Source organism: Copadichromis virginalis, linkage group LG7 (genome assembly GCF_057382275.1).
Source record: "Copadichromis virginalis isolate Kocher_CV1m ecotype Utaka linkage group LG7, C_Virginalis_male_GT1.1, whole genome shotgun sequence".
Taxonomy (NCBI): Eukaryota; Metazoa; Chordata; class Actinopteri; order Cichliformes; family Cichlidae; genus Copadichromis; species Copadichromis virginalis.
The window spans coordinates 41,817,174-41,841,293 of record NC_140624.1 but is presented as its reverse complement, the minus strand read 5'-3'; the positions used below and the strand labels follow the sequence as shown (position 1 = coordinate 41,841,293).

General features: G+C 41.1%; 1 protein-coding gene across 1 annotated transcript; it reads left to right on the top strand.

Annotated features, from left to right (window-relative positions):
- Positions 1-2,327: 2,327 nt before the first annotated feature.
- dbh (dopamine beta-hydroxylase (dopamine beta-monooxygenase)) lies at positions 2,328-23,576 on the top strand. Its single transcript, XM_085463421.1, has 12 exons — positions 2,328-2,696; positions 7,829-7,975; positions 10,089-10,346; positions 10,722-10,898; positions 13,761-13,863; positions 14,742-14,908; positions 15,059-15,202; positions 16,999-17,037; positions 17,424-17,483; positions 17,706-17,833; positions 18,099-18,258; positions 22,379-23,576. Exons 1-12 carry the CDS (start codon positions 2,328-2,330, stop codon positions 22,469-22,471), a joined length of 1,845 nt encoding a protein of 614 aa, XP_085319547.1. The 3' UTR covers positions 22,472-23,576.
- The last annotated feature ends 544 nt before the right edge of the window (positions 23,577-24,120 follow it).

Below are 24,120 nucleotides of genomic sequence, written 5' to 3'. Positions count from 1 at the left end.
CATCCAGCAGGGAGTGGTGACCATGTCCCAGGGATGAAGGCTCAGCAAGCCCCAGACCCAGCCATGCACACATACACTCATACAGACCCTTTGCTCATTCACCCACTCTCATCCACCCACTAATGACACACAGAGAGACATAAAAACACATGCACACACACTCACCCTCTACTTTCAAGGTGTCAGCAAGCAGATGTGCCCTGAACCAGCAGCAAAGTTGGAGCTTTATTGTTTGGGAGATGCTGCAGGGCTTCTGAAAAAGATAAATCCAGAGCCAAAATGTCTTCATCATTTAGTTTTTAGAAAATCATTGCATGGTGCAGAGGTGTTGGAGGCAATATGCGCATTGATCTAGACATGACATAGACTAAAAACCTCATTTTTTTTTCAAAGCAAACATAATCAGACAAAGAAGCCTAATTTATTCTAAATCTGTTCCCCACTCCCCTCGCCCTTTCCTTCCAGATCCCAGCTGACTTTACGGCGTCTCATCTTGTTTTTGTTTGCTGACACATCAGTAGTGGCAGCAGAAAGATAAGTGCGCATGTATGAGATATGAGAAGCCAAGAAGTGATGGGAACAGAGTGATCAGTAGTGAATACAGAGCAGTGTAATGGAGCAGAAACAGGAGGCTGAAAAGTGGTGGTGTGAAAGATAAAAAAGAGACAATTATTTTACAGAAAGAGAGAGATGTAAAGAGAAAGAGAGAGAGGATTACTGAGCCTCAAATGAAGGCCAGAGACACTAAAAGGACACACAGATCTTTTTTGCCTCAGGGAGTAACAGAGTTTATTACATTAACCAGCCTTTCTCATCTGCTGTCCGTTGTCTGCTCTGATCTAAACCTTTCTCATAATGAGTCTCTTCTGGGAAAAAAAACGTAGTCAGACATCATGTGCAATATTGAATACACAAAATCTGCATATTGATTGAAGACAACTAGCCCCTGATATTTAGGGAAAGTGATTTAATTACGTCTATAGAAAAGATAGACGTGCGCTGAACCAATGTGGAACAGAAATTGCATTTCCTGTAAAATGCCCATCCATCCGAATAGCCGGAAACCAGACTAAAAGTCAGTACTTTAATATTTTTTGTTTTTTTTGGGGGTGTGTACAGTCAGAAGGGTGCACCTGTACCCGAAACCTGAAAGTACAGCCACTGGGTTCTGGATTACACCCGTATAGCTCACCAGTGGCTCGTTGAAATGTAAAAGGTCATATATAAGGGGAATACGTGCCCGGCATTTTCCTGTAAATCTTGCCAGCAGTAACTTCCAGCTAGCCTGACAATCCTTCTCAAATATCAACCCATTATTTCCTTATCTGATGCAAAAATACTCAAATATATGCAGAAGGTAGAAATACTGTGATAGCAGTCTTTCATTCTTCCAATTCGTCCTCTATTTTGCCACATGCAAACACAGACATACACGACACACAAACAGGTTTCCGCAGGGACTTTTCTAACCTTTAAAACCATGTCCTTTCTGCTTTTGAACCCCATAATTGACAGCTTGATTAGGTCTTCTGCAGCCTCAGGCAGTGGCTTAAGGAATGGGCCTAATAAGTTAATGCCCTGTTTACTCCTCCCGAACCGTTTGCTGCCCCCTAAATCTGCTTTTTTAAATACCCAAAAAAGCTAGGTATAAAACAAAATTTTAATATGATACATGTTTACCGAGCAAAAAGACAAAGCGACAAAGATGGAGTCAGCAATAAAGTTTGGTTAGCTGAAGCTGATTGTCGCTGATAATGTCCATGGTTGAATTTGGATCAATTAGGGTCTGGCAGATGTGCAGAATCATGGTTGACCCCAGGGCCTAAAGAATACAATCCAATTTTCCTCAACAAATGTAATACCATTAGGCTGGATAAAAACAGACAAATCACTAGGGAGGAGTCTCTTAAAAACCAGAGAGGTGGATGAGACAGACAGAGACCGGGCAGTTGCTCAGAGACAATACCCAAAAAGGTTTGGAGACAGAGAAACCTAAACACTGGGAAACTGGTGGTTTTTAAAAGAAAGTCAAACTTTTCAGAAAACGAGAGCCTGAGAGGATAGAAAATATGTGAAGAAAAAACAACAATCCTCGAATGACCACTGAAAGGGATTCTGCCGTGGCCAGAATGCAAAGAAGAGAAACACAGTGAGTGCTTGAGTTTGGAGAATTTTACAGCTCTGGAGAAAAAGTTTCCACAAAACATTTTGGATTGAACTCCAGTTCAACTTTGGTTAAAGAGAAAGAAAATAAATAGAGGTGGAAAGAAAACCTGAGAGACTCTGTTCGCTGTTTTACTGAAGCTCATTACGATCTGTCGTTGGGGATGCGGATCTTCAGCAAAAACCTTCGCCTTCAGGACATAACCATCATGTATTTTACTGCCCTGGCTGCTCTAATGGTCATCTTGGTGGCTTCTTACCAGGCGCCCAACAATGCTGTTGAAGTGTCCAGCCTTAAACCGAACCCCTCTCGCCCGCTCCCACCTCTCCCCATGCCTTTCCGGGTGCCCCTTGATCCACGTGGGGAGCTCCAGCTGGCTTGGAACGTCAGCTACACCAACCAGGAGATTTATATGGAGCTGAGGGTTGCAGAGCTCAGACACGGGGTGGTCCTGGGGATGTCCGATCGGGGAGAGCTGACCAATGCTGACCTGTTGGTACTGTGGGACTCTGGAACCCAGAGCTACTTTGGAGTAAGTAAACCCTAGATGTGTGTATTTTATCTTCATAAGACTCTGTAAAAAGGACTTTAATTTTAGTAGGTAAAAGAGTCTATCGTGCCCCCTTTGCCAATTTTTATTGCAAGTTAGCTTGCCATATTCATAAATGCTCAGGGATTACACAGAAGTCCTTAAAGAGGTGAGATTTTCCTCTTTCTCAGAAATCATCTGCCTGTGGTCCTTGGAGTGTGAGATTGGTGTTTTTCCAGAAGGAGCCGGCGGATGGTGTGCTTCATGATCACATAGTCACAAAGGATGCAGGCGGTCTGCACTAATTGGAAATCACTCAAACAGCACTAATAGCTGAAATTCATCTGGGAATTATTAGCAGATATTAGCATATCAAAGTTGAATCCTGTGCTGATTAAGATGTGTATGTATATTACCTCATTTTCTTTTTGCCAGACTTGAGCCTTTAAACAAAATCCAACTTTTTCTCTAATACGCTGTCCTTAAAAATAATATACATAGCTATAAAAATGTTCCATGTCCCTATTGCCAGTCTTGGCAGCCGGGGGTCGGTCCGCCAGGGCCTCCGCTCCTGGCCGCCACCCGGCTCACAATGCACCCGACCCCTATGGCGCCTCCTGCGGGTGGTGGGCCTGCGGGAGGATGGGCCCATGTCTCCTCTTCGGGCTGTGCCCGGCCGGGCCCCATGGACTAAGGCCCGGCCACCAGACGCTCGCCCTCGGGCACCCTCCCCGGGCCTGGCTCCAGGGCGGGGCCCCGGTAACCCTATCCCGGGCAGGGTAAACTGTTCCCTCGATATTCTTTTCATGGGGGTCTTCTGAATCGCTCTTTGTCTGGTCCCTCACCCAGGACCAGTTTGCCATGGGAGACCCTACCAGGGGGCAAAAGCCCCCAGACAACATAGCCCCTGGGATCCCTGGGACACACAAACCCCTCCACCACGATAAGGTAGCGATTCAAGGAGGAGTAGTGACCGAAAGAACGAGATCGCGGATACAAGCGGCGGAAATGAGCTTCCTCCGAAGGGTGGCTGGCCTCTCCCTTAGAGATAGGGTGAGAAGTTCGGCCATCCGGGAGGGGCTTAGAGTAGAGCAGCTGCTGCTCCACATCGAAAGGAGCCAGCTGAGGTGGTTCGGGCATCTGGCAAGGATGCCCCCTGGGCGCCTCCTGGGCGAGGTGTTCCAGGCATGTCCCACCGGGAGGAGGCCCCGGGGCAGACCCAGGACACGCTGGAGAGATTATATCTCTCGGCTGGCCTGGGAACGCCTTGGTATTCCCCCGGACAAGCTGGAGGAGGTGGCTGGGGAGAGGGAGGTCTGGACCTCTTTGCTTAGGCTGCTACCCCCGCGACCCGACCTCGGATAAGCGGATGAAGATGGATGGATAAAAATGTTTGGATTTACACTTTCCCCCCTCTTTTAGTATTCCTAAAGAGTTTATGTGGAAATATTAACGAAAGCACCAGAATGTGTTTAGATTCTCATTCCTTCTCCTTTAGATATTTTTCTTTAATATTTTATAATAGTAACATAAGAACAGAGTCTAAGTGGTGTAGTTATCAAAATATGGAATATCACTTATTTTTCAGCTACAGGCAACACATGTGGTGCTAATACGTTCCAATAATCCATATCTATTACAGACAATTTTCTTGTTTCCTTCAATAAGATGGGGAAAAAAATTAAGTACAATACATTTATTTTACATATATATCAACAAGCTGCATGCTTTTGGATCTTGACATGGAATTGTCCAGTTTAAAATGGGGATACATGTAATAAGAATGTTTATGAATTAATAAGGAGTAGTGTAAAATTTAAACAATTTGTATAATTTATACTTAATTTCAAAGATATGCCTTCATTTAATTCTGAAATATTTCCATAAATGTCGGTGTCTAGCATTCCCACCTTTTAAAAGCATCTACAATCTACATGTAACACTCGCATCATTGTAAGTCTTTTCTTGTTCAATCGATTGCCTCCTGTCGGACTTTCTTTCTTCTCCAGTTCCATCGTTCTTCCCTCAGGAGGCCAAAATTACCCACAGAAGAAAGGTCACTGCTGTTCCACTGTCTCCCTCCCTCCCTCCCTCTCTTTCTTGCTCCCTCTCAGGCACATACTCACACACGCGTACACGCATACACGCACACACACACACACACACACACACACACACACACACACGCACATATATTCACACACTTTTCAGTGACTGGCTACTCAAGCTTGAACCATTTCTGTACAATCAGGAACTCAGAAACTCCGGACTTTCAATAGATTGATGAAAAAAAAAATCTCTGCTATGATCTTCACAGCAGTGTGTATGGAAGATGAAATAAACACACAATAGAACTTAAAGCTAAAAGAAAGAAAACAATAAGACATTTAAAAAGCTAAAAAACATAATACAGTTTTTTCTGATTGCTTAAGCACATTTTTTGTAACTATTGGCTAATTTTGCAAAACTCTTCACACAAATAAGAAAACCTGTCACCCAATAATCAAAACATTGTAGTTCTCTTGCAAAAGCGAACACAGCTAGATTAACTCTTCACACCTTCGTAAAAATGGTGTTTCCGTATCAAACAGTACACACAAGCCATCATCTACTAAGCACACAATGCGCCAACTACACACTGATGGTATGAATACAAAACACATCTGGCTTTTGCTTTCTCTGTGCACAAGGTAGGCTATGTCAGTTTGAGCTCATACTTCTGTCATAGATCCATAAGCATAGAGGGATCCAAACTTCAAGTACTGGTGTTTATTCAAACACATCAAAACAAACACAAGTGTTCATTTCCAAGTATAGGATTATTTGCAATCACCATAATGACTATATGGGTTACTTGGTCTGCAGTGAACATGCTTCCTCTGCCCCCAGCATCTGGTCATCTAGCAATTCTGTAAAGTAACAATTTCAGTATTTTTACATCAATGGTATTGGTGTGTTTCTCATTGGCATATGGCAGTGCTACAAATCTTTGTGCGAAGTGACTGTACTCACCGATTCTCATTTCAAGATGTCCTTATGGTGCTTGCTACAGTGTAGCGGCTCGAGTTAGGCTGGACCCGTTGGCCAGCTACCCTCAGTGTCATTCCACGGTTGATTACATGGTCCACTATTGTAGCTCTGATGTCATCAGCAATTCTATTTCTTACTCTTCCTACCCTTCCTCTCCCCCCTCCTCATCTTCCTCTCCCCCTTCCTCGTCTTCCTCTTGCTCCTCCTTGTCCTTGTCGTCCTCTTCATCCTACTTCTTCACCTCCACGTCCTCTTCCTCGGCTTCCTCTACTTCTCACTCTTTCTGCTCCCTCCATTGTACTCCGCACACACAGCTTACCTGTATTATAGTGCTTAGGCTGATTGCAAAGTGAACTAATTATCTAAAAAAGTTTTCACATGTGAAAGTGTGCCAGACAGTTGGCAAATTAGTGTTAATGATAGCCATACATGTGTATACTTTTGCTAGGAGTGTGTTGGAAATTTGGTAATTGAGTGTTGTGCAGTGAATTGTGCCTACAGTTTTGCAAAGTGTGTGTTACAAAATTGCAAACTGAGTGCAAAGCAGTTTTTGTGCTTTTAGTTTTGCAAACTCAGTGAGTGGTTTTGCTATAAGTCTGAATAGTTTTAGAGATTGTGCTACAGGAATCACAGTTAGGGTTTAAGCATTCAGAAAAAACTGTAAATAAGATTTCAAAGTCCACAGAACTCAAAACTTGTGGGTCCAGCAGTATGACAGTTATGAACAGTTGTTAATGCAAAGCCATTTACAGCTGCTATATTAGATATAGTAACATTAAATAACATAAAACAAATGCAAGTACCGGTAGTTTGGAATTTTTTTCAAGAGTATTAAAGCAAATATAAACAATAAAAAAAAATTGATAATGGTCTGTACCAGATGACGATGTGTAAAGAGTCCTTGGAAATGATAAAACTACAGAGAATTATCAGTTTAGTCTCAATAGCTCTTCATCTGTATCAAGCCTGTCATTCTTTGGTTGTCTGTTCTGAAATGTTATCTTTTTTTTTGTTTACTCTCATTCCTTGTGTAGGATCATTCTCACCTGCGCTTGGATGGAAGCTCTAAAATCCCACCTACCTGCTCAGGGGGAAAAGAGGATGTTAGAAAGTGTTGCCTACCTTGTGCACACACTGGAGCATTCAGCAGCTAAAAAAAAGCTAGCAAAAGTCTCAAGTCTTAATTTCTTTATATGACACTAGGAAAAAAACCCTCACAATCAACATTAATTTTACCCACTGCATTTACCAACATGTTTATTGTGTGACCCAGGACTGAAAGACCTCTATCATAACTTATACACTGATCTGTGCTTTTTCAGAGGGCAGGGACAAAAGATTCCTCCACTCATTCACACGCAGCGGAGATTCCTTTAAAAACAACAACAACAACAAATAAATAAAAAGATTAGATAACACATAAACTGTGGCTTCAACACTTTTTAAAATAGTTGTATAACTCTGTGTCTCAGCCATCTGTAGAGCTCACAGCTTGTGAATTCCATACATGCATACATAGCACATATTGTTTAATGTGAACATTTTCCCCCTGATTTGTACATACTGTATGTTTTCAGAATTGCTGGCTTTAAAGTCTATGAAGTGTGTGCAGAACAGTTATATAAGAGCGACAGAGAGGGAGACGGAAATAAAGAAAGAGATCTTAGGTGCTATTCTGGCCAGGTATGAATGTGAGAAACATAACAGAAGTGGATAGAGCGAGCTGAGCTGCTGCAAAGCCCCCTGGCAGAGAAATAGAATATCGTGTACACCAGGCTTGGATGGCTCTAAAACACAAACTGGCACACTTTCAATGATTTCTCTAACTGGATTATAATTACTTGCCAAACAACTCCAAAACTTTTTCACCACTTAAGAAACAAGCAGCTACATGCTTTGCACACACTCGTAACTCTCCCGAAATTTGTTCATTAATGGCAGAATAATGAAATTCCCTGAAAGAATGTAACCTAGACTAACCCTCAGTTAAGAATAGGTTGCTCAGTGTTGACTCTAACTTATCGCTGTGTTCTCAAATGTTTTGCTTTGCTATTTGTTGCGTGTTATTCAAAACCTAACCAGACTTATTCTGTCTTCTCCTGCAGGATGCTTGGAGTGACAGCAAGGGTCATGTATCACTAGACAGCCAACAAGACTACGACCTGATTGAAGCCAAACAGAAAGCTGAAGGATATTACCTGCTCTTCAAAAGACCATTCAGTACCTGCGATCCCAGAGACTACGTCATAGAGGTGTGAAGAGTTTATATTCTTAGTGTATGTCACTGCTCTTTAAAGCTCTGGTACTCAGGAGAAACCTAGTAAGAGACTCTTTCTTTAGGTGGTTTATTTATGAATTTGATGGTGCAGTTCTTTTTCCTTTTGCTTTCCTTTTTAAAACCAAAGATTATTAAAATATTGCTCACACTGTTAATTACAGTTTTCAGAAAGAGAGGCTGGCTATCGTCACGGCTATCCCACTAGAATGCAGTGAATAAATAAATGCATAAAACTCCCCAAAGCAACAATTTATCTTACAAACTGCTAAATCTGAACTGCTCCCCCAAGTAAAGGTGAACGGAGGAAAAGGAGTGCACGCCAGAAGTCATCAGATAAACTCAGTTAGGAAATTAGCAGGTAAGTTACCTATTACTGAAGAACCGCATAGTTATGGGTGTTGTTCAAACTGAAAAAACCTCCCAGTGATTTTCAGCAAGCCCTCAAATTCTTAAGCAACACAAAACTGATTGCACATACTATAAAAGCATTTTAAATGACAAACAAGGTTTTAAAAAGGCAGTGAAGTCCTCATGTAAGCCAGGATATTTAATAGTCTGTAATTTGTAAATCTAAAAACCTTCCCGTTGGTTTAGTCTCTTTTGACTGGCGCCTCTTCACATTGAAAGGAGATGTTGGCAATTCAGCAGACGTGTAATGTGTCATTTAAATTCAGACAAAGATGCATGCTGATGCTAATTTGCCGCTCATCACTTTATTTACTGTAAAACCTTGTTTGTCATATGTAGGCTAGAGGTATGCTAATTACCTCCTGTGATGGCTAGATACCATCTTGACCACAATGGAGGATTGGAGGAGAAAATTCCTGTCTGTGGAACAATGCCAGAAAAGAATAATTGATTCAATGAAATCTGTTTAACTCCCTGTCGAAACTTACTTGAAGACGGCTACGCTGTAAGAATAAATGCATTTTAAATATTGTTTAAAAGACAGCGCCTCTAAACTCTTCTATATATTTTTTAATTTATATGTGTCCCTTCTAAGGAGCACTCTAAACAAAAACAATTGTGTGGTATCGCAAGAAATAAGTGGTTATATAAATATATGAGTATACATAATAGTTATTATTCATAGATACCTACATCCTAAGTTCCTGTTATTCTTCTGAAAGAAACAGAATGAATGTGTTGTTACAATGGTAATGCCAGGAGAGGCAGTATTAGTTCTGTGTTACATTAATGTGTAAGGAAGTGGAAGAAGAGTGTGTCCTGTAGGAGGCAGTAGAAAATGGATGCTCATGTTCTGTACATGCCCTGAAAGTAAGGTTCAGTAAACCAGTGCAACGATACTCCGGTGTAAGGCTCAGTTATTGTATTTTTATTTTTTGAAGATGCAACAAATTGAAATCCAGGAAGTGCTTTAAATATTCTTCAAATTAAGGGCGTTGTTTTATTCTGAGAGCACACATTTTCTTTTTGTTTGTTTAATTGCCTTTAATGACTAAGTTGAAAAATTATTTACTGTAACCCCAGTACTGTAGTGTTTATCTTTTTGCTGTCTTTTTGATTTTTCACCTCTAAATCACTTTGTATGGCAATAATCTGTATGACAAGGTGCTACACAGATCACGTCTGACTGAACTACAGCATGATTTTACTTGCTGGTTTTGGCCTCAAGCCAAAACAACAAGAAGGTGATGAAGAAGGAGGAAAAATCATGAGTGTCAGACAGAAAGTATTTGAGTTAGCGCATCAATGTAACACATTGTCTTTGCACTGTGCATGCTAATGAGAAAGGGCCTATGTGCATGCGTCTGCACGTGCCTGCACTTTTGCAGTATTTTCATTGCTGTGAACCTGATTAATTTAAGGTGTGAATATAAAACACTCTGAACATTATAATGATTATAGTTTCCATGGCACCACATTAGATTTTTAAGTCAGATGCACCAAAGCAAGGCTCATCACTATGACAACATAATGAAAAGTTTGCTGTGCTTGCCTCAGAAGGCATTAAAGCCTAATAAAAATGAAGGGACGCTTAAGTAGAAATGCACATCATGGAGGTTCATATTCTCCTATTGTGGCCATTAAACACTCTTTCTTTTGTGATTGCTCTAATTTGTCAGGAGGGGACTGTGCACATCATCTACGGCTTCTTGGATAAACCACTTGCCTCACTGGATAAGCTGAACCTGTCCGAGATCCGCACCGGCGTACAGAGAGTCCTGATGTTGCGTCCCGACACGCCGCCACCTACCCTGCCTCCAGACGTACAAATGTTAGATGTAGTGGCACCAAATGTCATCATACCAAATCAAGAGACCACCTACTGGTGCTACATCCACAACCTGCCGGAAAATTTGGCCAAGAACCACATTGTTATGGTAAAAAAGAAAGGAAAAAAAGCTTGTAAAAACAGAAATATTCAGCGAATAGTCTTTTTACACACAGCTGAGGGGGTGTTTCAGATGATTGTGCACAGGCAGCTGTTATTCTCCATGTCTACAAGCTAGGTCAAACAAAATACCCAGCATGGCCACAAAGCAGAAGTGTCAACACAAAAAATAACCCTTTTCACAGGCATTTTTAGTGACATAGATTACTAAGAAATCCTCGGCACATATGGGAACGTAATGCCTTTAATGTTACATGACAGCAGAAAAAAACAGATACATTTCAGCCTGTGACTTCCTGCCACAGCAGTATTGACATGTCTTGCAGCAATAAAAATACATATACGGTTTCTTTTTTTCTTTCAGTACGAGTCGGCGATAACTCCAGGGAACGAGGCCATCGTGCATCACATAGAAGTGTTTGAGTGTTCTCCGGATGTCCCTGCAGTTCCAGGGTACAGCGGCTCCTGTGATGACAAAATGAAGCCGAAAAAGCTCAACTTTTGCCGACACGTGCTAGCTGCATGGGCTATGGGGGCTGAGGTATGATGGGAAATACTGACCTTCCTACTCCTGTCTGAATGACATTACCTTGCCTCAGTATGAAATACAAATAAGCTTAAATTCCTAACCCAAATGTCTTCAATTTGCAAAACAGATAAGCCACAAAGGGAAAATAATTTAAAAAAGACTGACACCCACATAAACATTATTTTTAAAAACTTTTTTTTTTCAATACATATAGCAAGTGCTTAATTGAAACACAGAGTTGGGAAAGTTTTTGGTCCAAAGCTTGTACCTATAATAGGAGATAAACAAAAACTCCTACGCAAGTGATATCCAAGCCTAGAATTGCCAGCATAAAATCTTGTATAGATGAGCCCACACGCAGCACATATCTATTAAGAGCTTGGAGACAGTCTGCATGTGGGATGCACACTCACACAGAAATATTCATGCTTACATGGAAGCACAAATATCGTCATAGGAGACACAAATTAAAACTGCAGTGAGGAGGTAAGGAGAAGGTGTCAGAAAAGTTGAAACAGGAATAACTTGGCTTGCTGCAGCGAGCCGTTTATAGCAGTGCCACTTTTCTACCCTTTAACGCTGGCTCTTCCTATCATTGTGAGGCTGAATTCTCCAAGTGTTTGCTACTAGAGAACATGGGTTGGGATGGCTTTTTAAGAAGCAGAAAAATACAGATGCAACCCAAACAGTACTTAGATTCTTGTTGTTAGTGATTTGTTTTTCTTTTCAATCACAAAACTGCTACCTTATTCTGAGGCTTGCCTCCCCTCTACGAAAACTTGCTTGCCTTTTTTTTTTCTCATTGCTTTCACTTCCCTGTCCACAGTTTTTACCTTCAACAAATTCATTGCCAGCTGTAGAAGACAGCTGTTTTCAGAGCAAAGAAGTCAGTGTGGAACATTTAGCACCTAAAAAGTTTGAGGTTTGGTAGCGAACAAACCAAAGTTAAAAAGGAGTTCTGCTCAGAGCTCTGCTGTCCCCCATTGCCAAGGTCACACTGTACACCAAGTGCCGTAAGCAGCTGAAGACACACAGTGATGAGGAACAGGAAGACGAACTATAGTGGAGGACTAAGTCCCTGCATAAGATGTACCACTGACTGAAGTGACTGACATTAAAAAAATCCTGCTAGTGGCTACAAAATGTCGGCCTAAAGGACATTACAGAGCTCTGATTATACCAGCACAAGAACAGGCCCTAAGGACCACATCCATAGAGACAGGAGTCTGCCACACACTGCGCATAGATGTCCCAGAGTCTATTCACCACATAGTAGCAGGATGTAAGATGCTTACACGGAGGCACGAGTAAGTGGCTGGCATTGTGTACAGGAACATCAATGGGAGGCACCACCAAAGGTGGCTGAGAACTTTAAGAGATGGGGCCCCCAACCCAAGGAGAGCTAAACTGTCTGGTTTCAGACAGCAGACGAACTAGAGGGGATGATGTAAGGTCCAGTATATGATAAATAAGGACTAAACTATGAATCCCACAAACACCAAGTATAAAAATACAGAGTTACAAATGAGCGTAAATCAGCATCTTTAATGCCATTAAGCTTTTCATTCATCTTTAATTATTATGTAGTGAAATCTAATAATAATTATAACATTTAGAAGTTTTCTTTGTGGCATCTGGTTGCAGAGTTTTGGAGTCATGTCCTTATTACCTCTGAAAGTCACTAAAAGATTGCATAGCAGTGATAAAACATCATCATATCGCCAGTTTGTTTTATTTTTAACCAGGTTCCACGATTTGTGTCATTTTCTTTGGGAGATTTACATTTTTGAAAGGACCTCTCATAAACAGGGGAGGTGACGCTTGTTATGAAGTAGTCAGCTACATAGTCAGTCGGTCATCTATCAGCTATTAATCTACCATACTTTGGTAGCCTACTGCTGGCCACAAGAAGCAAAGCAGACAAGGAATGGTGAGGCTGTCAACATATTTGTCTGCACTACTCCCCACTGTATCACAGGCAGCCTGGCCCCTCTCCGATTGGATTATCTGCCAGCTAAACAAAAACAAGCAGGATGCCTTCTGTGAGCTGTGAGCTGTGGAGACAAGATTAGGTGGGAAATATTCAGGCCTCTTTCATCACCTCTTAATAGTGTTGTTTCATTCTCCTCGGCACCGCATCAGAAGGGAAACGTGGCCATGCAAAACAATGGAAAAAGAGAAAAATAGAGTGAAGGAAGTTCTGAAGTGAAGAAAATCAATAATGAATGATGCTATCAGAATGCAAAAAGGGAGAATAGCACTGAAGAAAAAGGTGCGTTTGTGTGCAAGGGACATGTTTCAGAGGATTTAATGTTATGACATGAGAGCAAGATTAAAGCTTAACGTGGATTTCTCTATGTAATCGATGAAGGCAGTGGCTCTGATATGATCCCGAAGAATACAGCCTTTTTTGTTTGTAGTATTTTTTTTTTCTTTTTTGTAAAAAAATATTTCTTTTTCTATAAGAAAAATATAGATACACATGATTTAAGTCATAATTATACATGACATGACAAAAAAAATTCTCAGTTGTCAGTAATAACCTGTGCTAAGTAAATTAATTTACAGATTTAAACTATGTACTTGGTTGTGCATAGGTATCCCTGTTTCTTTGCGGGCTTCAGCAAGAATTCTATTGAACAGGACAAGGAGAGCTTGCTTTGACGAAGCGATCACATGTTCAGAGAACAGAAGAATGATGCTTATGGATAAATGGAACAATATATTGCAAGCATATAAAAAAATTATTAAAGGAAACCCGAAAACGTTTTTGCCGTGTTGTATGATATGTGAAAAAAACCTGTGACATGATCTTAAAAAAAACAACTAATCATACATATGTGTGTATTTGTGTGCATTTATGTGTATTTGCAGGCTTTCTACTATCCCCCTGATGCAGGCTTGGCTATGGGTGGACCAGGTTCCTCAAGATTCCTCCGTCTGGAGGTCCATTACCACAACCCTCTCCTTATATCCGGTACATACAGTATATATGTGAACATACAAACTTCAGGCGCATGCCTCTAAGAATGTTTTTCACTTTCTTTGACACACACACACACACACACACACACACACACACACACACGCACACACACACACACACGCACACACACACACACACACACACACACACAGCAGCAGCAGCAGCAGGACTCTCTGTGCAGTATCTCTCTCCAAGATCCACAGGGTTGTCTTGAACTCTGTCAGTGCAGACTCACTTTGTCTTCCTTATCCCAATCAAACCTTGAAATACACAGATATCTTCCAAGTATTTCTTACTTTTTCAGCCCTGGCTCTTATAATACAGTATTTCTGCGATTTAAAATAATTTAGAAACCACAGGTCTTCAATAACAGGAAACAAGGAAGCGAGGGGTGGAGGATGACATTCAACAAAGGTCCCCAGCTGGACCCCTGGACCAAGAGGGTTCCTCTTGAATTATTAAATTAATTTCAGAAATATCACCAAGATCACCTTTTAATATCTTATGCTAACAAATTGCACATAGCAAGCGTTTTAGAGGTTGTTATACTGTGTTGTCTAAACAGTTGACAGAAAATAGGAGGAGTCATATTTACCTGGGCCAAACATACATACTACATATTACAGTATATAATTACATATTAACTAGACCTTACCTTATAATCCTCTTTTTATGTTTCTGTTAATCTCCTTCCAAGATCTGTTGCTGTAGCACACAAACAGCACCTGAAATAAATTCCTTATGTGTATTCTTAGTCTGGTATAATACAAGACTATTCTGGCTATCAAATGTTTTAAAATGATCTAAAAGTAAGTAGTTAACTTAAGATATGCTAAATGTGTTCTAATATTTTAATATTCTTCACGCAGGCCGGCGTGACTCATCAGGGATACGACTGTATTACACCCCGAGCCTGAGGCGCTACGATGCAGGGATCATGGAGCTGGGCCTCGTTTACACTCCTGTAATGGCTATCCCACCTAAACAACACACCTTTTACCTCAGTGGATACTGCACCTCCAAGTGTACCCAAACAGTATGTACAGATTTACTTCATTATTTATAGTTAAAATGCTGGGGGGGATATTTTGGCTGACATGTCTTTCTTTTCCCAAGTTTTTTCTCTTTGTCTCCATGGTAAAAAAAAAGTTTTACTTGGAGCTTGACTCTTTCTCTGTCTACCCAGGCTTTGCCTTCAGGTGGAATCTATGTATTTGCTTCCCAGCTGCACACCCACTTGGCGGGGCGTGGGGTGAGGACGATTTTGGTGAGGGGAGGCAAAGAGCTGGAGGTGGTACAGGAAGACCAGCATTTCAGTACGCACTACCAGGTGGGAGATAGCAGGGCTCTGTTTACGCAGAGGAACTCCACCTTTGCACACTGTGTCTAAAATTAGACTGGGTTAAGGTGGCCTTTATTTTAGATCTCAAAGAGATGTGTGTTTCAAAGCTTATTCACAACAAATATTTGGTAAATTAAGTCTTTTTCTACCCTTTTACTACTTTCTCCAACATTTAAAAAAAAGAAGCTGTTTTACTGCCGTAAAGTCTGATTGGACTGTGGTAAAGTGACCCGTGTACACTATACACAGGCCATAAGATACACAGACAAGCTAGAGAGGCAAAAAACAGCTAAAAATGCAAATAAATATGCAATCATGCATGTTGTTAATGATGTACACAACGTGTTTGTGAGTCAATCACAGTACTTCTTCATCATTTACTTACTAATTTCCTGTGGTTAATGCTGAGTAATTTAATAATGTTCTGTTAAAATAGGAATAAATCACATACTTTTACAGTATATTTTCACTGGCTGGTTAATAACATGTTGGGTTTAATATTAAAAAGCACTTGGGACACATTGGATGGCACAGTTGTGTACAAATTAGCACTCCTGTCTCTCAGCAAGTTCCAACTTACTGATCAGCTGAAATCTTTCAGTATGAAAGTACTGCACATCATCCCTGTGCCTGCTCCACCCACAGTCCAAAATATGAAGGTTGGGTTAACTGGCGATTCTAAATTGGCTGTAGGCATCGGGTAGCTTTTCATTTTTGGGGAGCAAAGGCTCAACAAGTTTTGACATGTGCTTTAGAAAAACTATTTCAAAATAGAGTCAATATGTAACTGAAAAAGATTCTTATTCTTAAAAAACAAAAAAGTGTATCTAGTGATGAAGGTCAGAAGTCACTTCTGTCCAAAAAACAGGAGCAAAAGAGAAGCTCACACTTAGAACACTTAACATTTTTATACATCTAAAGACCATCAGCAACCTTGTATAAGCACTGACATCAGTATTGACGTCACTAGATAGTGATGTAGTCTTCAGCTTCAGCAGCATCCTGGTTTTGAATAGTTCCCTTTACAGGAGCTTTGCAGCAGCAAAGAGACACAATTTGTCTCCATTTCCAGCTTTATATTAGAGAAAAGCATTGATGAATGAGTGAAGGTGCAGTTCAGGTAATAGATGGATGCCTTATATAATGCCTTATATGCAAAGACCTATCAACTAAACATCTAATCAGTTGTCGACATCTGCTGTGTTTTATTTATGCACACTATCCTGAGGCAAATACACACACACAGCTGGACACAGACTCTCAAATAAAACGTCCAGCTGCTGCTGATGTCCGATTAAGTTTCACCTGCAGCCTTATTGAGCAATAAGAACCGCATCAAACCAATCTCAGCCAAGCTAATAGACCTTTTAACAGAGAAAGCTAATAACTGTGAAAGGTGCCTCCAAGGAAAGCAGCCACTGGTTTTTCTTACTGCATTTGTGCTGTACACAGAGTATCCAGTTATATCTAAAATTAAGATGCTATGCAGAGTATTGCATTTTGCAGTGGTAAATGTGAACTCTTTTATCAATACATACATCCATGCATGCATCCATCCATCCAGGGGACTATCCTACGCCTGTCATAGGTTGAACAGCAGACTGCTTTTTAGGTTATAGCACCAATCTATTGTTGGGCTAACACATAGAGACAAACACCCATTCACCATCACATCATCACTTACAGCCCAGAAGCTTCTTAAACCCAGAAGCTTCTTGCAGGACTTATTATTAATTTTGAAAAACTCTATTTTTGTCTTTCTTTTTGTCTTTGTTTTCATACAGACAATCCGAGTTCTTAGGAAAATGGTGAACATTTTGCCTGTAAGTATCCAACAAATGGCTGTATTTTCAACAGAAATTACAAAAGGCAATAACATGTTTTTGTTTACTTCACGACAGTGCTTGTTCTACGAACAGATTCCGATTACTGTCTTCCAAAATTGTTTTTTTTAATGCTAGAGCCCTGTAGATATGATTTCCCCTTCGCCTATGAAGTTTTTAATTAGAGTAGCTTACTACTGTAGAAAGCGTTTAAACAGAAGTCCAACAGGAAGAGGCAGCTTGGCCCATCTCTTGGGAATAGCAGCAGCAGACCTCTGACTGGACACTGCATGGATTTTCTGGCAGTAATCTTAAAGTATCATCAGTGTTGTTTGCTAAATATAAAATGTGGTGGAATGTCTTCATATCTGTGTTTAATCCCACAGGGTGACGTACTTATAACAAAGTGTACTTATAACACAGAAGATAGGAGCAAGCCTACAGTGGTGAGCAGCGCACTCTGAATATATAAAAACTCTTTTCTTGTTGCTGGATTTCACCCTGATCATTGTGAATAACAGAAGGATAACCACGAGCAGCTTCTTTAATCTCCTTCCATCTTTCTCCTTCAAAACTCAACATATTTCTTTTGTTCTCGCTGTCTTGGCAACCCTGTATCTGCTCTGTGTACTATATTTTCACTGTCTGAAATATCTTTGTCTCCTCAGGGTGGTTTTGGCATCATGGAGGAAATGTGTGTCAACTACATTCACTACTACCCCCGTACCCAGCTGGAGCTCTGCAAGAGCCACGTTGACCAAGGATACCTGCAGAAATATTTTAACTTCATTAACAGGTAGTGCAGGCACACAACATTTCCCGCTCCCTAAAACGATTAGCTACTCTTTCTCCTTTCCCTCTTCCTCTCACATGTGACTAAGCCATTTTTGTTCTCAGCTCATCTCCTCCTGGGGACGCGTGGTGATTACATTGTCCAAAAGTAAAACTGTCCTGATAACTCAGATTCCTAATCCTTTCTCAATCTCACTCTGCCTCCTTCTTTTATTGACTTTCCTTCAAATCTCTCTTCCCCCTCTCCATCCTACCCTCCTTCCCTGCAGGTTCCACGGAAATGACCAGTGTGTGTGTGGTGAGGTTAGTGTGACGGAGCAGTTTTCTCAACTAGAGTGGGATGAATTCACCGGAGAAGTGCTGGACTCGCTTTATAACACAGCCCCCATCTCGATGCACTGCAATCAGTCGACTGCACGCCTCTTTCCTGTAAGTCCCCAGTCACACACACATACACCCGCTACAATAGACTGCCAAGCCACCAATTAGGCCAGTTCAAAAGAAGACATCAGTGGGACAGTGAGTCAGAGCAGCTGAACAGACAGCTTGTTAACTTGTAAAATCAACTCAGATGCACACAAGCTGTTTGGATCAGAGAGAATAAATCAATTACAAACTGCGAAGAAGCCTCGATCAAGGTTTTCTGTCAGAAATTTTGCTTTAGTCTTTAAGTTTAACTTAATTTGTGCAGTTAGTGAAAAGCAGTTACATATACCATACTGCAGCGTTTCGGTGGATACACGAACAGAGCATGACTAAGACAAGTAAAGGATAAACGGATTTTAGGTGATCTAGGTTTGGAAACAGCACACAATTTAAAATTCAGGCCAAATACGTCACATAAAAATCCAGATTAAAATCAGGACTGCTTATGAAAGAAACCCACAAGGTACACAGCTACAGTTCTGAATCAGCTAAATGTACAGAAAATCTGTCTGCTGTGAGGATTTGTTTAGTTAATCCATTAAGGCCAAAGCTGTTGATTGATTTTTTTTACCTGAAAAATCCCCACATTTTGTCAGGAGCATCCGCAAAACTTTCACATCAAAATGAAAAGCTTGTGCTCTAGTAATGAAAGTCACTTGCCTGTGATCCAGAAAAAAATGTGTCGATAACACAGACGCTCTACATCTGATGTTCTCAAATTATATTGTGTATTCTCATAGCAGTAGTCAGTAGCCCCGTCAGCGAATATACTGTGGTTAGCAACTTTGGAAAAATGGCACCAGCAGCATTTTTCTATCTAATCTTATGATTTAAAATACGGAAGTATTATCAATTCTGTCTCTCTAGAAATAAGGTATATCTGTACATCTCTTCTTTAACTAGTTTGACACCTTTTTATCTGGCATATTTCAGTAATGGTGCCAAAACTGCAAAAAAAAAAAAAAAAAAAATATATATATATATATATATATATATAAAAACACCCAGCACGCCCCTGCGGGCGGTTTATCCTTCAAGCTCGGGTCCTCTACCAGAGGCCTGGGAGCTTGAGGGTCCTGCGTAGTATCTTAGCTGTTCCCAGGACTGCGCTCTTCTGGACAGAGATCTCCGATGTTATTCCCGGGATCTGCTGGAGCCACTCGCCTAGCTTGGGAGTCACCGCACCTAGTGCTCCGATTACCACGGGGACCACCGTTACCTTCACCCTCCACATCCTCTCGAGCTCTTCTCTGAGCCCTTGGTATTTCTCCAGCTTCTCGTGTTCCTTCTTCCTGATATTGCTGTCATTCGGAACCGCTACATCAATCACTACGGCCGTCTTCTTCTGTTTGTCTACCACCACTATGTCCGGTTGGTTAGCCACCACCATTTTGTCCGTCTGTATCTGGAAGTCCCACAGGATCTTAGCTCGGTCATTCTCCACCACCCTTGGGGGCATCTCCCATTTTGACCTCGGGACTTCTAGGTTATACTCGGCACAGATGTTCCTGTACACTATGCCGGCCACTTGGTTATGGCGTTCCATGTATGCCTTGCCTGCTAGCATCTTGCACCCTGCTGTTATGTGCTGGATTGTCTCTGGGGCATCTTTACACAGCCTGCACCTGGGGTCTTGCCTGGTGTGATAGACCCCAGCCTCTATGGATCTTGTACTCAGAGCTTGTTCTTGTGCTGCCATGATTAGTGCCTCTGTGCTGTCTTTCAGTCCAGCTTTGTCCAGCCACTGGTAGGATTTCTGGATATCAGCCACCTCCTCTATCTGCCGGTGGTACATACCGTGCAGGGGCCTGTCCTTCCATGATGGTTCCTCGTCTCCCTCCTCTTTCTTGGGTTTCTGCTGCCTGAGGTATTCACTGAGCACTCGGTCAGTTGGGGCCATCTTCCCAATGTATTCTTGGATGTTCCTTGTCTCATCCTGGACTGTGGTGCTGACACTCACCAGTCCCCGGCCCCCTTCCTTCCGCTTAGCGTACAGCCTCAGGGTGCTGGACTTGGGGTGAAACCCTCCATGCATGGTAAGGAGCTTTCTTGTCTTTATGTCAGTGGCTTCTATCTCCTCCTTTGGCCAGCCTATTACCCCAGCAGGGTACCTGATCACGGGCAGGGCGTACGTGTTGATGGCCCGGATCTTGTTCTTACCATTCAGCTGACTCCTCAGGACTTGCCTGACCCTCTGCAGGTACTTGGTGGTTGCAGCCTTTCTAGCGGCCTCTTCATGGTTCCCATTTGCCTGCGGGATCCCCAGGTACTTGTAACTGTCCTCTATGTCTGCAATGTTGCCTTCTGGTAGTTCAATCCCCTCAGTTCTGACTACCTTCCCTCTCTTTGTTACCATCCGACTACACTTCTCCAGTCCGAACGACATTCCAATGTCATTGCTGTATAGCCTGGTAGTGTGGATCAGTGAATCGATGTCTCGTTCACTCTTGGCATACAGCTTGATGTCATCCATGTACAGGAGGTGGCTGACAACTGCTCCGTTCCGTAGTCGGTATCCGTAGCCAGTCTTGTTAATGATCTCACTGAGGGGGTTCAGGCCTATGCAGAACAGCAGTGGGGACAGAGCATCTCCTTGGTAGATCCCGCACTTGATGGTAACTTGTGCTATGGGCTTGGAGTTGGCCTCTAGTGTTGTACGCCACATCCCCATTGAGTTCCTGATGAAGCCTTCATATATATATATATATATATATATATATATATATATATATATATTTATATATATATATATATTTTTTTTTTTTTTTTTTCGGGGAATCCGTAATGAGTGAAATTAACCCAGTAATTCAACAATTGCACTTATAGTCAGGCTCACGGTTTTAGTATTTGAGCTGCCAGCACTCTGTATGGCAGAGTACATACAGCAGATGTTGTTTGGCACTTGAAAACTTTGCAAGAGATAATGAGCAGTGGAGCCAATTTAGGGATGAGCTCATGCAAAATATCCAAGTTTTGTTTTTAACAAAACATGAATCAAACATGTGAAGCTCAACAAAGAAAAACCAAAGCTCAACAGCACCTGCTTTAAGCACTGTGCAAGGCATTGCATACAGAACACAAATTACTCTTTAAACTTGGCATACTTGTTGCTGGTCTGAGTATTTCAGGAACTGCCAACCTACTGGGATTTTCCAACACAACCATCACTAAGGTTTACAGAAAATTGTATGGCTGAGATGACCACTTGTTAAACACTTACAAAAAAAGACATGCAAAAGAGCATCTCTGAACACACGGCACACTGAATCTTGAAACAGGCGAGCTACTGTAAAGCACAAAATTGAGGCTGCAGTTCATTCAGGCTCACCATAAGTGGACAAAAGAAGATTGGAAACATGTTGCTTGGCCTGACAGGTCTCAATTTCTGCTGATACAAACATGAAAACATGGATCCATTCTGCCTTGTATCAGTGGTTCAGGCTGGTAGTAGTCTAATGGTGTAGGGGATGTTTTCTTGGCACACTTTGGGCCCTTTTGTACCAACTGGGCATCATTTAAATGCAACAGCCTATCTGAGTATTTCTGCTGACCATGGCCTTCTCTTGTGACCCGATAATAGCAAGATGTAGTTAAAGGCCACTGAACGTATTTAAATGTATCAGAGTCACACCAGCTTCTTTTTCTGAAAAGTAGTAGTACATAGTCACAGTGTTTCCTGTAAATCACAGGTGTAGAACTCTAGGCCTCGAGGGCCGGCGTCCTGCAGGTTTTAGATCTCACCCTGGGTCAACACACCTGAATCAAATGATTAGTTCATTACCAGGCCTCTGGAGAACTGCAAGACATGTTGAAGAGGTAATTTCTCCATTTAAATCAGCTGTGATGGCTCATGGACACATCTAAAACCTCCAGGACACCGGCCCTCGAGGCCTGGAGTTGCCTACCCCTGGTTTAGCTTAACAGTATTTAGCATTTTCAGTCTTAAAGCTATGTCCCAAAGCTTCATGTGCGTTTCATAATTTTGTGAATTTGAGGAATGTGTGACAGTGGCGGCAATGTTAATACTTCAATAAAATCTGTCTAAACCGTCTGGCTATTATTTTAAAGCACCGAGAACTAAATAATACATTTGATTTTAAGAACATATCACGTGTGTTTCCAGGGTGACTGGGACAAACAGCCCATACCAGCGGTGACCTCCGTCCTTGAAAAACCTCAGTACACCTGTAAGCGAGGCACGCTTCGCACCAACTGATGCCTTACACCTTCAATATGAGCAGCAGGGGGTTCGCAGGATGTTTCAGCCCGAGGAAAAGGGAGACCTCAAGAGTGGAAACCCAAACAAGTTCCCACAATTTTATTCAGTTTGCCTTGGTTTTTATGTGTTTGTTATCTACTTGCTGTAACTATATACTTATATAAATTCCTGCAGTCTTTGTTATCGTTAGTACATATAAATTCTGTTAGTAACAATCACATTTTTCCCCCCCATTGAAACCATTAAAAACTCTACAAATTGGGAATGGCAGGTATCAAACTAAATTAAAATAATGCTGGCAGTTTTTTTTGTAGCTGTTATCAACAGACATGTTACGTTTGTGCAGAGACATAACATATCTGCATGTTTGTTCCCTGTGATCCTGTTGACCAACTCAAAACATTTGGGCTGGAAACATGATGTCATTTGGTAAATAATTACAATCTGTACTAAACACAGCATAATAAGTGACTTGAGTGTTATTCAAAGGCAAGAAATTAAATAAAAATAATTAAAAATAAACACATTTTTATCCTTTCCTTAGTTAAAGTAAATGGATGGATGAATAATGAATGTCACAAAGTGTTGAATGTTAAATAGACATTTATTAATACACAAATCGCTTTGGACAGAAGAAATGAATGAGGGTTAACATTTGCTTTATAATTTGACTGGCCGCCACATCTTTCCACCTCTCATTTTTTATTCACTTTAAACTGGTCAAGTTTTTCCTCTCTAAGCATTAATAATAAACGCACAGTCCAAATGTACATCCAAACATCCAATAACAAGATAAATTTTAACAACAAGCCAGTTTTCCATCGAGAGGTTTTCAGTGTTTAATCATATTACAGGAAGAAGCTAAAAAACAAACAAACAAAAGAAACAGAAACTCTACCTACAATGTGATAAAAGAGCTGCAGTGTTTTATCAGCATGTTTCAAATTTCCCACATAAATCTCGTTATTAACCTAGACTGCTCCTGAGAACAACCATTGCAATGATTAATGGCCTTGTGAGCAGAATCGATGAATCATTCCACATTAGTAAACATTTCGTGCTGAACTGGTTTCAACAAACATCGGCGGGAGAAGCAGGAAACACACAAATGCCTTCCATTATTTAGACACCTTTTTCTGAGCTGTTCACAGTGTGTGTGCTGGACTCCAAGTGTATTCGTGTAAGTTAGAGTAAACAAAACATTGTCTTATGAGTGTCAAACCAGATTTAGATGCTTGTGTAAACACTAAGAATAATTATAACTAAAAAAAACAGCACCTACATTAAAGATAAGATTCTCTGTACATTAAGAGCATTTAGTCTTTTTAAAAAAAAAAAAAAAAAATCAATATAAGCCAAGGTATTCATCAACAACTTAATTTTTCCCAGCATGACATCTATAAAGTCATGTCTTGCGTTACTATTAGTTTCAAATTTAAATATTTAGGAATTATAGCAAAGATAAAATGAGAGGTTTACCTATGCATAAATTAACTGCTCGCCTTATTTAGCAAACTTCTATCTGTTAAAGAACAAAAGGCGGTACATTAACACATAATGCCATGACCATGAGGGGACGGATCAGAAGACAAAGGAGATCTTTTCCCAAAAGTGTTTTCTGAAAACTGCTGTCTTCTGTTATTCTA

Coding starts and splice junctions, on each gene's coding strand:
- dbh (XM_085463421.1), top strand. CDS start 2,328: ATGCGGATCTTCAGCAAAAACCTTCGCCTTCAGGACATAACCATCATG. Junction 2,697..7,828: donor GAACCCAGAGCTACTTTGGA/GTAAGTAAACCC, acceptor CTTCTCCTGCAG/GATGCTTGGAGTGACAGCAA. Junction 18,259..22,378: donor CGACTGCACGCCTCTTTCCT/GTAAGTCCCCAG, acceptor GTGTGTTTCCAG/GGTGACTGGGACAAACAGCC.